The sequence below is a fragment of the Salvelinus namaycush genome, chromosome 4, assembly GCF_016432855.1.
Source record: "Salvelinus namaycush isolate Seneca chromosome 4, SaNama_1.0, whole genome shotgun sequence".
Lineage (NCBI taxonomy): Eukaryota > Metazoa > Chordata > Actinopteri > Salmoniformes > Salmonidae > Salvelinus > Salvelinus namaycush.
This window is the reverse complement of record NC_052310.1, coordinates 70,216,037-70,228,721: the sequence shown is the minus strand read 5'-3', so window position 1 is coordinate 70,228,721 and position 12,685 is coordinate 70,216,037. Positions and strand designations below refer to the sequence as shown.

General features: G+C 44.2%; 2 protein-coding genes across 5 annotated transcripts; one reads left to right on the top strand and one right to left on the bottom strand.

Moving 5' to 3' along the window:
• Nucleotides 1-1,350: 1,350 nt before the first annotated feature.
• LOC120046781 (desumoylating isopeptidase 1-like) lies at nucleotides 1,351-6,254 on the bottom strand. Its single transcript, XM_038992287.1, has 6 exons — nucleotides 5,816-6,254; nucleotides 5,586-5,607; nucleotides 5,347-5,416; nucleotides 4,809-4,918; nucleotides 4,544-4,666; nucleotides 1,351-1,537 (listed from the first exon to the last, which is right to left on the bottom strand). The coding sequence occupies exons 1-6, from the start codon at nucleotides 5,904-5,906 to the stop codon at nucleotides 1,444-1,446; spliced, it is 510 nt and encodes a 169-aa protein (XP_038848215.1). The 5' UTR covers nucleotides 5,907-6,254; the 3' UTR covers nucleotides 1,351-1,443.
• An 840-nt stretch (nucleotides 6,255-7,094) lies between these two features.
• LOC120046780 (X-ray repair cross-complementing protein 5-like) lies at nucleotides 7,095-12,296 on the top strand. Of its 4 annotated transcripts, none has more exons than XM_038992282.1 (13): nucleotides 7,095-7,225; nucleotides 7,996-8,087; nucleotides 8,177-8,289; nucleotides 8,531-8,672; nucleotides 8,859-9,110; nucleotides 9,300-9,486; nucleotides 9,637-9,823; nucleotides 10,404-10,572; nucleotides 10,741-10,902; nucleotides 11,022-11,151; nucleotides 11,358-11,458; nucleotides 11,594-11,710; nucleotides 11,875-12,296. In XM_038992282.1, the coding sequence occupies exons 2-13, from the start codon at nucleotides 8,018-8,020 to the stop codon at nucleotides 12,072-12,074; spliced, it is 1,830 nt and encodes a 609-aa protein (XP_038848210.1). In that variant the 5' UTR covers nucleotides 7,095-7,225; nucleotides 7,996-8,017; the 3' UTR covers nucleotides 12,075-12,296. The 4 variants fall into 4 exon arrangements, with proteins under 4 accessions (XP_038848210.1, XP_038848213.1, XP_038848214.1 ...); XM_038992285.1 differs by lacking the exon at nucleotides 7,095-7,225 and adding an exon at nucleotides 7,526-7,625; XM_038992286.1 differs by lacking the exon at nucleotides 7,095-7,225 and adding an exon at nucleotides 7,632-7,813.
• Nucleotides 12,297-12,685: the final 389 nt, after the last annotated feature.

Here is a 12,685-nt window from a genome sequence, read left to right as displayed (position 1 = left end):
CGAGATTCTGCTTATCGATGAAACATTTGATCTCAATACAGTTCTGTTGCCAAAACTTTAATCTGTTATGAACAGAGTGGACTAAGTTTCCTAGAATTTACCCTTTGCTAAAGTGGTTTAAAAATGGCACTGTTTAGGAGTGCAAAAGCGAATTGAGTTATTGCACACGCGCACTTCACAGAGTAGGTGTTCCCAAGCAGACATATGCGAATGTATGCTAGAACGCGCCAAAAGGATCTCGCTAGCTTGTAACTGGCTCAGCCCACCTCCTTGCTTGTTCTGCCCATTATGACTAATTTGTTCCGATTTGAAACGATCGGTTGTGGTCTCTTTAGTTATAAAAATATATATATATTTTTTTTTTTAAATCACACATTCAGTACATTGAGGTCATCGTCGCATGATGACCCTGAGAGTGTGTGATGATGTATTCAAGGGATGGATAAACCTTGACACAAGACAGTTGGTAGAAGACATGTGAATACGCAAGTTCCCAATACAAAGACAAGTGCAAGTCAGAATTTGTCTAGATTTTATCACCACTTCAGCTGTTTCTCTTTTCCTTTCCTTCTCTCCCTCTAGTGGCAACCCAGTCACATCATGGTAATTAAAAAAGAACACAAAACAATATAACAGTAAAATAGCTTAATACTTATTTAGTAAAACATAGAAGGTATGTAAAAGGTACCCTACCCCCACCCGTGTAGGAAAGAGCTGCACTTTCTAGAGAAAAACCTTGCAGCTCTAGTTTTACATTCAGCCGATCATGGGATCCTACGGAGAGTAGAAGAAAGCTCCATCTTATTATATACTTACGGCCATCTTGATAACCGTGGACATACTAAAATACAGGCACGGATCAGGCCAACTTTATAGTGGAAAAGGGGAGAATTAGGTATAATCAAGTTACGGCTGGGGATGGTGTGTGCCAGGCTGGGTTGGTGTTAAGGTATTAAAGAGGTCAGGTAGGGTTAGGTTTCTGCCTGGCCCACTGACTGACATACATCAGGCAGCCCATTTCTGATCTTTTTGTCACTAATTGGTCTTTTGACCAATCACATCAGATCGTTTCCCACCAGATCTTTTTCAGAGCTGATCTGATTGGTCAAAAGACCAATTAGTGAAAAAAATATCAGAATTGGGCTGCCTGTGTAAACGCAGCCTAAGGGACTCACAAAAGGTGAGCTGCAGATCTCCCACCCAATATATTACTCTGTGCACCTGTGTTATCGGTCTATCTCTGGTCTATCTCTGGTCTATCTCTGGTCTATCTCTGGTCTATCTCTGGTCTATCTCTGGTCTATCTCTGGTCTATCTCTGGTCTATCTCTGGTCTATCTCTGGTCTATCTCTGGTCTATCTCTGGTCTATCTCTGGTCTATCTCTGGTCTATCTCTGGTCTATCTCTGGTCTATCTCTGGTCTATCTCTGGTCTATCTCTGGTCTATCTCTGGCCATAGTGTCCGTTGAAGGTGTTGCCCCCCTGAGGTGCAATATTGATGGAGTCCAGTAGAGGGCGTAGCGCCTGGCCGAAAGGCCTGTGGGTGACAGAGTGGAACACGACAAATTAGAATCTGATCAACGGGGAGTAACATGATGAACTACATACACAGCGACTTGTGCTTTGAACAAGCTGTCCTGATTTATAGCGCATACATACAGTTAAAGTCGAAAGTTTACATACACCTTAGCAAATACATTTAAACTCAGTTTCACAATTCCTGACATTTAATCCTAGTAAAAATTCCCTGCTTTAGGTCAGTTAGGATCACCACTTTACTTTAAGAGTGTGAAATGTCAGAATAATAGTAGAGAGAATGATTTATTTCAGCTTTTATTTCTTTCATCACATAACCAAGTGGGTCAGAAGTTTACATACACTCAATTAGTATTTGGTAGCATTTCCTTTAAATTGTTTAACTTGGGTCAAACGTTTGGGGTAGCCTTCCACAAGCTTCCCAAAATAAGTTAGGTGAATTTTGACCCCTTCCTCCAGACAGAGCTGGTGTAACTGGGTCAGGATTGTATCTATCCGATTTGATCTTTCTGTGTCAGGATGGTAAGTTGGTGGTTGAAGATATCCCTGTAGTGGTGTGGGGGCTGTGCTTTGGCAAAGTGGGTGTGGTTATATGCTTCCTGTTTGGCCCTGTCCGGGGGTATCATTGGATGGGGCCACAGTGTCTCCGGACCCCTCCTGTCTCAGCCTCCAGTATTTATGCTGCAGTAGTTTATGTGTCGGGGGGCTAGGGTCAGTTTGTTATATCTGGAGTACTTCTCCTATCTTATCCGGTGTCCTGTGTGAATTTAAGTATGCTCTCTCTAATTCTCTCTTTTTCTTCTTCCTATCTCTCGGAGGACCTGAGCCCTAGGACCATGCCTCAGGACTACCTGGCATGATGACTCCTTGCTGTCCCCAGTCCACCTGGCCGTGCTGCTGCTCCAGTTTCAACTGTTCTGCCTGCGGCTATGGAACCCTGACCTGTTCACCGGACGTGCTACCTGTCCCAGACCTGCTGTTTTCAACTCTCTAGAGAGCAGGAGCAGTAGAGATACTCTTAATGATCGGCTATGAAAAGCCAACTGACATTTACTCCTGAGGTGCTGACCTGCTGCACCGTCGGCAACTACTGTGATTATTATTATTTGACCATGCTGGTCATTTGAACATCTTGGCCATGTTCTGTTATAATCTCCACCCGGCACAGCCAGAAGAGGACTGGCCACCCCTCAGCCTGGTTCCTCTCTAGGTTTCTTCCTAGGTTTTGGCCTTTCTAGGGAGTTTTTCCTAGCCACCGTGCTTCTACACCTGAATTGCTTGCCGTTTGGGGTTTTAGGCTGGATTTCTGTACAGCACTTTGAGATATCAGTTGATGTAAGAAGGGCTATATAAATCAATTTGATTTGTAGGCAACCTTGCTCGCACGCGCTTTTTCAGTTCTGCCCACAAATTTTCTATGGGATTGAGGTCAGGGCTTTGTGATGGCCACTCCAATACCTTGACTTTGTTGTCCTTAAGCCATTTTGCCACAACTTTGGAAGTATGCTTGGGGTCATTGTCCATTTGGAAGACCCATTTGCGACCAAGCTTTAACTTCCTGACTGATGTCTTGAGATGTTGCTTTAATATATCCACATAATTTTCCTCCCTCATGATGCCATCTATTTTGTGAAGTGCACCAGTTCCTCCTGCAGCAAAGCACCCCCACAACATGATGCTGCCATCCCCATGCTTCACGGTTGGGATGGTGTTCTTCGGCTTGCAAGCCCCCCATTTTTCCTCCAAACATAACGATGGTCATTATGGCCAAACAGTTCTATTTTTGTTTCATGAGACCAGAGGACATTTCTCCAAAAAGTACGATCTTTGTCCCCATGTGCAGTTGCAAACCGTAGTCTGGCTTTTTCATGGCTGTTTTGGAGCAGTGGCTTCTGCCTTGCTGAGCGGCCTTTCAGGTTATGTCGATATAGGACTCGTTTGACTGTGGATATAGATAGTTTTGTACCCGTTTCCTCCAGCATCTTCACAAGGTCCTTTGCTGCTGTTCTGGGATTGATTTGCACTTTTCGCACCAAAGTACATTAATCTCTAGGAGACAGAACGCGTCCCCTCCCTGAGCAGTATGACGGCTGCGTGGTCCCATGGTGTTTATACTTGCATATTATTGTTTGTACAGATGAATGTGGTACCCTTCAGGCATTTGGAAATTGCTCCCAAGGATGAACCAGACTTGTGGAGGTCTACAATTATTTTTTCTGAGGACTTGGCTGATTTTGTTTGATTTGCCCGTGATGTCAAGCAAAGAGGCACTGAGTTTGAAGGTAGGCCTTGAAATACATCCACAGGTACACCTCCAATTGACTCAAATAATGTCAATTAGCCTATCAGAAGCTAAAGCCATGACACCATTTTCTGGAATTTTCCAAGCTCTTTAAAGGCACAGTCAACTTAGTGTATGCAAACTTCTGACCCACTGGAATTGAGTGAATTATAAGTAAAATAATCTCTGTAAACAATTGTTGGAAAAATTACTTGTGTCATGCACAAAGTAGATGTCCTAACCGACTTGCCAAAACTATAGTTTAACAAGAAATTTGTGGAGTGGTTGAAAAACGAGTTTAATGACTCCAACCTAAGTGTATGTAAACTTCCGCCTTCAACTGTGTGTGTGTGTGTGTGTGTGTGTGTGTGTGATATATATGTAACCCTAAATCTACTTTCAATACAGTCTGAATAAAGAGAAAAATATGGAAGGAAGACAAGTCTCCGTTCACATGTAGAGTGGGGTCTACATTCTACATGTGAACGGAGACTTGTCCTCCTTCCATATTTTTCTCTTTATTCAGACAGTATTGAAAGTAGATTTAGGGTTACAGGTAGAGGAGAGACAGCATGAAAGTGTCAGGGGTGGAATTCTTACCCATGTCACTCATGAACAATATGTGCTCGACTATCGCTGTGCCATGCTCCCGCACTACACTCTAAATATCTGACAACAGGTTCTTGTTGCTATAGAGACAGGGGAGGGGAGAGAGGGGTAACTCACGTGGAGAGCACTTCAGCCGGCAGGTCTGTGATGTGGCCGGGGATCTTGCTGCCAGTGAGGAACTGGGCCACTTCGTTACTGAACGTGTTACAGTTCCACTCAAACAGATGGTATTGGTTCCCCCTACAGATAAAGAAGATGTGAGGCAAAGATAGGAACAGAGTAAAGATAGAAGGGAGAAAGAGAGGGAGAGAGACTGCACATTGCCATTACGTGTGGAGTTGAGATCCACCAGGTTGAGATCGACCAGGTACCACAGCCTCACCTGTACGTGGACTCTCCCAGTGAAGACAGGTACTCCATAAAGATCTCCTCAGTCACCTCTGTGGTGCCCAGGTCTATTATGGAGTTGGGTTGTCCCAGGGACGTTCCGCCCTAAAAAACACACAACAAATACAAACAGCTTGTAAGTGGAAAGGGGATGCCTAGTCAGTTGTACGACCGAATGCATTTAACCCAACCCCTCTGAATCATAGAGGTGCGGAGGGGTGCCTTAAATTGACCAGGGAGCAGGTGTTGTTGGAGGTTTAACTGCCTTGCAGAACTGCACATTTTTCCACCTTGCCGGCTTGGGAATTCGAACCAGTTGGTTACTGGCCCGACACACTTAACCGCTAGGCTACCTGCCACCTGCTTGCTCAGTTGTCCTCCAATAGCCCATATGCAGCCCCAGGATTCGTTTTGTATCACAACTAACAAGATCTATGCTTGGGGTAACTAACTTAGACTTATGTACACCAATAAGAAAGAGATTTACAGGTCTAGTTTATGTCAGGAAAGAATAGAATAAAACATTGTCTTACAGGTGGGCAGTTTGTGATGCCATCTCCCCCATAGAAAAACTCCTCTCCATGTACAACAATAGCAGTGTGCCTAAGTGAGAGGAAAAAAGCTAGAGTTTATTTCACATAAAGACGGATTCCCAATTAACAGACTTAAAAACACTGGGGGAAAATATAAATATAAAAGGTGTACATAACTTGACCTTTGTCCTCACTAAAATAAGGATTTCAATCATTCAAAAAATACATAATTTACTCACCATATTCCATCAAGCTGTTTACCTGTGAATAGAACAGAATAATTGATAACGTTATACATTAAGTTTACATTTTGTAGCGAACTTGGGGTACATAAGATACAGAAATTGATTCTAAATTCAGCGCATAGGCCTAAAATGCATCCTCGGCCTCTGCTCATCAATCCAAACTCTACATCCGCGGGTAAAACAATGTATATTCCAAGCAAAACTAACGTTAGTTAGCAACTTACCTAGCATGAGGGGGCTCAGCTGGCGAGCCATTCCTTTAGATATATCGTAAACGTACAGTTTCACAGCGTACGAGGTGTTATTTGGATCCATAATTCAGCTTGGTGGTGTAAAATTAGGTTGAGTGCTGTGTTGTCTTCAATGTGTACGAACTAGCTAGCTAGTATTATCTAGCTAGCTATCCGACTAGCTAACGTAGTGTTATCTAACGTAACTAGTTAAGTTATTATATTTCGTTCTGGTTCCGCAAATAGAAAAACACAAATAGTCCGAAATGCCTTATGTTGGGCAAAATAAAAAGTCATATAGTAGCTAAGCTTAATTACAACGAATATCTAATAATTGAGACAAATTCACGAGTCACGACCGTAACGAAGCTCTTAACAAACATGCTAGTCAGCTGTTGCTGTGTCACTGTGACTCAAAACAAAATACATCTGTCAAAAATGCCCATTCATACGGCTTAAAAAACAGCCAATGAATGGACAGAGTGAGACTGGAACACCTGTGTGAAGCTAGCAGCAATAAGAATTGGCCACAATAGTGGAATTTTGGGTAGCGTTTAAAATAAAAGTCACCCATTGCAACATGCAAACGGATACAAATAGTGGAATAATACCATATTTGGACTAGATCATCCTAAACAAGTTTGGTATATTGATATATAAATTCAACAAAAGAGAACAAGTAGTTAATTTGACGCCAAAAAGTTATTTTTAAGTGTTTCAGCATATTGTGTGTTTGATTTGATTTGATAGTGCTTATTATAAGTATGCCCCCATTGCAATACGGAAGTCTAATTACATCCACAGTGCGATTTCAACTGATTCTTTACTTTTTTTGTGTCAAATTAACTACTTATTGTCTTTTTTTGAATGTATATAAAAACATCCAACCTTGTTTGGCATCTAGTCCAAATAGGTATTATTCCACAATTTGTATTATTTTGCATGTTTCAATGGTGGAATCTTATTTTGAAGGGAAACTGCAAATTCCACAATCCTTATTGTGGCTAGCTTCAAACAGTTGACTGTGACGACCTACATCGTTAAAGCGTCTGATAAAATATTATGAAATGGACGCAAGAATCCGTAATAAAATTAAGAAATCTTGTGTTTATGCAAGTGAGTTTTACGATTGATATGACAAATATGTTGACGATATTTGTTTCATAAATCGTCTCTACCTCAATCGCACAGTAGATGGCGCTATGCACATTTGGCTTTACATGAACCCACCAACATTTTCACCATAGAAAAAGTAATGCGCGTTCACGTCGCAACTGATGACGCAATTAAACTATGTGACAAGACTACGGTCTGATATCAACACCTGCATCAAGACAAAACAAGGCTTGTAGCTAACTAATTCCACCGAAATCACTTTTGTAACATCATACACTCAGCCATAAGGTATGCTTTCATTCGGCTGTATAGTTTAAATGAGAATGCATTCTTATTTATGCTGATAAGTGGATGCTAAGATAACCATACACCGTTTAGAAACTGATTATATTATATTCAAAAAGTTGTCTGCAGCCTATTCCCCGACGCTCCGCCAAATGTTCTGTCTAAACGCAAATGCAGGTGTTGGATACAGTTTTGGAAACATTTGGAACTTAACTTGAATATAAGTAGGGGAAGAAAATAATCAAATACAGAAGACTTACCGCATGCAGTTTGAAAGTTGCACACGGCTGTATTTTTAAGAAGCACCGGAAATGTGGAACGTATTGGTGTAATGGAGATATCGTAGCTGAGGCAGTGTGTGAAAACAGCCGGGTGGAACTTTGCTAAACTGTGCACAGTAAAAGTGTGTGTTTTGTATTTTAAATATTATTTCTCGCTTATATAAAAGTTACATTCCAAAGGATTACAAAACCTTATCGCAAGTGGCGTATTTGCGTTTAGAGTGTCGGGAGTAAACAGAGCTTCGGGATTGTGGTTCACATGGGGAGGTAGAGTAGCTGTGGTCCATACTATCAGCTAAGAACCCAAAAGGTGGGGCAACTGTGAAGTGTGTATACCCTCCTTGAGTTCTCAAGAACTAACTAGCCACTTACCCAAAAGGTGACAGGAGTGCCACATTAAATTGACCCCGACATCGTCTGGTATCACCTGATGAGTTTTATAACAACCACACTGTGTGTGCACGTATGCGTTTGTTTCCTTGTTATTTTCAGGGCAAGACTAGTGCATGCCTCAATGGCACAGTGGAACGACTACCACCATGAGGATGAAGATGTGGATGGAGAGGAAAGGGATGAGTCTGGAGGTAAGACCAACATTGATGGTGATTGAATGGATCAATACTGAATAGAATGGGGGTTAGCATATGTAATGTAATGTAATCCCTCTCCACAGTGGACTATAAGAGCACAGGGCGTGACAGCCTGGTGTTTCTGGTGGATGCTTCCAAGGAGATGTTCATCAAGGGGGAGGATGAAGAGCCCTCGCCATTTGACATGACCATGCAGGTAGTCTTTCTCTCTCACTGTCTCTAACTCCCTCTCTGCTTTCCCTTTCCTGTCCTTTCTTCACCCCCTCCCTCCCCTGCCTCTTTCTCTCCTTATCTCAGACATGATCAAAATTACTGAACTCTTAGCACCATGAAAAGTGACATGACTGATGGCCCTTTCCCACTCCTCTCTTTATCTCTGTGGTCCTACTTAGCCCTTTGACAGTGTTTTATTGTATTGTGCTACTCTCCCTCCCTAGTGTGTCCGCAGCGTCTACACCAGTAAAATAATCAGCAGTGACAAGGACCTGGTGGCTCTAGTGTTCTATGGGACGGAACAGAGCAAGAACCCCAGGAACAGTTTCAAGCATGTCTATATCTACCATGACCTGGACTCACCTGGTATGTCCCCCTGGCCTGCAGTTTCAGTGTGTGTTCTGAAAGAGTCTTGGATTCTTCTGGAACCCATTTGAACATTTGTTATTATTCTCTCTGTGTATCTCCAATCTGCTTATCTTTACTCTTCCTCCTCACCTATCTCTCTGTCTATCCTTTTCTTTTATCTCCTCCCATCTCTCTCTCCTCTAGGTGCCCGTCGGGTGCAGGATGTGGACGGGCTGCGTGGGGAGAAGGGTGCCCAGGTGGCAGGAGAGACCATGGGCAGTGGGAATACTAACCTGGGTGAGGCGCTGTGGTGCTGCTCCAACCTCTACAGTGACATCAAGCTTCGGCTCTCCCACAAACGCCTCATGATCTTCACCTGCCGTGACACACCACATGGGGGAGACAGCGAGCGCAACCGCCAGGCCCGCACCAAGGCTAGCGACCTCAAAGAGACCGGTGGGTCTGGGGGAAGGCAGTTGTCAAAGAGAGAGAACATACATAGTTGTATCTCTATGGCAGTTGGCCTCCTTGATGTAACAGGGTTGAAGGTGAAGGGGTTTGAAAGGGGCCGGAAATGCATCTTGGTCTTGCAAATGTTTAGTTTATCACAAACAATGTTGGATCAGTGAACTCTCTCTCTCACAGGTGTGGTGATAGACCTGATGCATCTGATGAAGCCAGGTGGGTTCGACGTCTCGCTCTTCTTCTGCGACGTGGTGAGCCCCCCCGAGGACGAGGCTGAGCTGGGCCTGCAGATGGATCCTTGTGGGAAATTGGAGGACCTCCAGAAGAGGGTCAGAGCCAAGGAGATGAAGAAGAGATCGGTCGCAAGGTACAGAGCACAGCCCAGCACTGTTTCCCTCATCATTGTATAGGCGTGGCACTGTGTTCTTATAGGACATGTTTAGATGTTACAAATGTTTAATAAAACTGAATAGGGCCCTGGTTGCTGATGGCTCCTCTCTTGTCCTCTGTGTCTCAGGTTGAATCTGTGTCTGGGGGAAGGGATGAACGTTGCAGTGGGTGTGTACATCACGGCCCTACAGGCCAGGAAGCCTAACGCCATCAAGCTCTACAGAGACAACAACGAGCCAGTCCGCACCAAGACACGCCTCTACCACACACAGACGGGCAGTCTGCTGCTCCCCAGCGACACCAAGAGGGTTCAGGTAACTAAGTGGGAATCTCATATCAAACCAAATAAATATATATTTAAAGTGTATCAAAGAAAGTATGGGCCTCCCGAGTGGCGCAGTGGTCTAAGGCACTGCATCGCAGTGCTAGCTGTGCCACTTGAGATCCTGGTTTGAGTCCAGGCTCTGTCGCAGCCGGCACCGAAACCGGGAGACCCATGGGGCGGTGCACAATTGGCTCAGTGTCGTCTGAGTTAGGGGAGGATTTGGCCGGCAGGGATGTTCCTGTTCCATAGCGCTCCTTTGGCGGGCCGGACACGCTGACACGGTAGCCAGGTGTACAGTGTTTCCTCCGACACATTCTTGCAGCTGGCTTCAGGGTTAAGCAGGCATTGTGTCAAGAAGCAGTGCGGCTTGGCTGGGTTGTTTCGGAGGATGCACGGCTCTCGACCTTTGCCTCTTCCGAGTCCGTACGGGAGTTGCAGCGATGGGATGGGACTGTAACTACGAATTTGGATATCACGAAAAAGGGGTATAAAAAAAAAAAGTATGATTTCATATTTCTCATTCTGTCCGGTTAATTTCAGTCTAGATGTGATGTGTGTTGTCTGTATAGGTGTATGCAGGCAGGCAGATAGTGATGGAGAAAGACGAGGTGGATGTGATAAAGAAGTTTTCTGACCCGGGTCTGGAGCTGATCGGGTTCAAGCCCATGGAGCGTCTCAAACTGCACCACCACCTCAGATCTGCTGTCTTCATCTACCCAGAGGAGGAGGCGGTCACAGGTGTGTGTGAACCTGTCACTATGATGGGAAGAGAAACGGTGACAGTTGAAAACAAAACTACAAGTCAAAATGTAATCGGGGAAACGTCAGCCCATGTTTGTCCTCCAAGTTCCATTTTGAGTTCCAACTTTAACCCCTTTCTCATTATGTCCTGTTTTTCCATCCCAGGGAGTGCCTGTGTGTTCACAGCGTTGCTGCGCAGGTGTAGTGTGAGGAACGTATTCGCTCTGTGTAAATATACACGGATTCGTAACTCTCCCCCACGCTTCTTAGCGCTGGTGCCCCAAAGAGAGGAGGTGGATGATGGCCAAGCCCAGATTGCGGCTCCAGGTACAGTCATTGGGTCCCACTGCAGCCGTGGTCTTGCACAAATACCACACAATTAAAATACTTTTAAACGTTCAGACTAATTGTAGTGACATGTGTGTATGTGTGTGTGTTTGTCTCAGGCTTCCATGGCATCTTCCTGCCCTACGCGGATGACATCCGTACCCTGGACGCTCCTCAGCTCCCCACGGCCTCCGAGCCTCAGGTGGACAAGATGAAGGAGATAGTACACAAGCTGCGTTTCAAATACAGGTACGCCCCTTTTATTACAGTGAATACTAAACATTATTATTTCATACCAGGATTCACATTTTGAAAAGAGTTAAAGCATAAAACATAACAGTGAAAGAATAGCAGAAAACAAGGGGAACACTATTATAAACGTCCTAGAATATGACCTGAATGAGTCTTGAGATTCCCATTCCTGTGTTGTCTGTGTTGCTCTTCCTGTGTTCCAGGAGTGATGCGTTTGAGAACCCAGTCCTCCAGCAGCACTACAGGAACCTGGAAGCCTTGGCTTTAGATCTCATGGCCCCAGAGCACATAGAGGATCACACCAGTAAGATGAATACACACATCATATGCTTCTGATTGGCCCACATGCTTCTTTTTTAGCAGTGCTCAAGCTCGCTTTTTCTCGTCCATTCTTTCTGTTCAATCTCCTTATCTATCTTTCTCTCTCTCCCTCTCTCAGTGCCCAATGTGAATATGATGGACCAGCGTCTTGGTTCCCTGGCTCAAGAGTTCAGAGATCTGGTGTACCCTGCTGACTACAACCCAGAGGGCAAGACTGCACCCAAACGCAAACCAGGTGAGTTCTGTATGATCTATATTGTGGTGTATGGTTTACTTGCTTTGTGTCCTTTAGGAGAGATTTGGTTCTGGCCCATGGGGTAAGAAAGAACAGAGTAGTAGTTGGCAGTCTCACTGTTGAAATACTGGTTGTTGTAACATCCTGGCCCTGTGTGTGTTCAGCTGAGGCGGCAGGCGGCACAGAAAAGAAGCCCAAGGTGGAGATGTCTGAGGACGAGCTGAGGGGTCACGTACAGAAAGGCACCCTGGGTAAGCTGACGGTGCCCGTGCTGAAGGACGCCTGTAAGCAGTTTGGGGTGAAGGTCACAGGGACCAAGAAACAGGAGCTAATAGACGCCCTGACTGCACAGCTCAACAAATGAGGCGTACATGTCAAAATATGTTGACATCTACGCTGTCGATATTCTGGTCAGAGGCACCAGATCGCAGGATTATTGGTCTATCTTTGGGCTTCCATTTTAAGGTTTCTAGTCTGAGATATATCACTGTACTTAAAATGGAAAGTTTCTCATTGGTGTTGCTAGAATAATATTTGTTTCTTTACATGTTTTAAACTTTAATAAAAACTGAAAAGGAACAATTTATATAATTGTCTGTAATTGCTGTTTTTGAACATAAAGGTAACTGCCAAAATAAAGAAAACATCAACGTAGTGTCTTAATAGGGCGATGGGACGTCACGGGCTGCCAGAACAGCTTCAATGCGCCTTGGAATAGATTGTACAAGTGTCTGGAACACTTTTGGGGGGATGTGACTCGATGACAAATTCTATAATTTGGTGTTTTGTTGATGGTGGTCGCTGTTTCAGGTTCCACTCCAGAATCTTCCATAAGTGTTTCATAAGGTTGACACGCACACACCCTTTAAACCCCCTATGTACCTTTGAGACCCCTCTTTCAAAGTCACTAGCTAGGTTTCCATCCAATTGGCAACAGATTTTCATGTGAATATTCTAAAGATCTGCATAAAAACA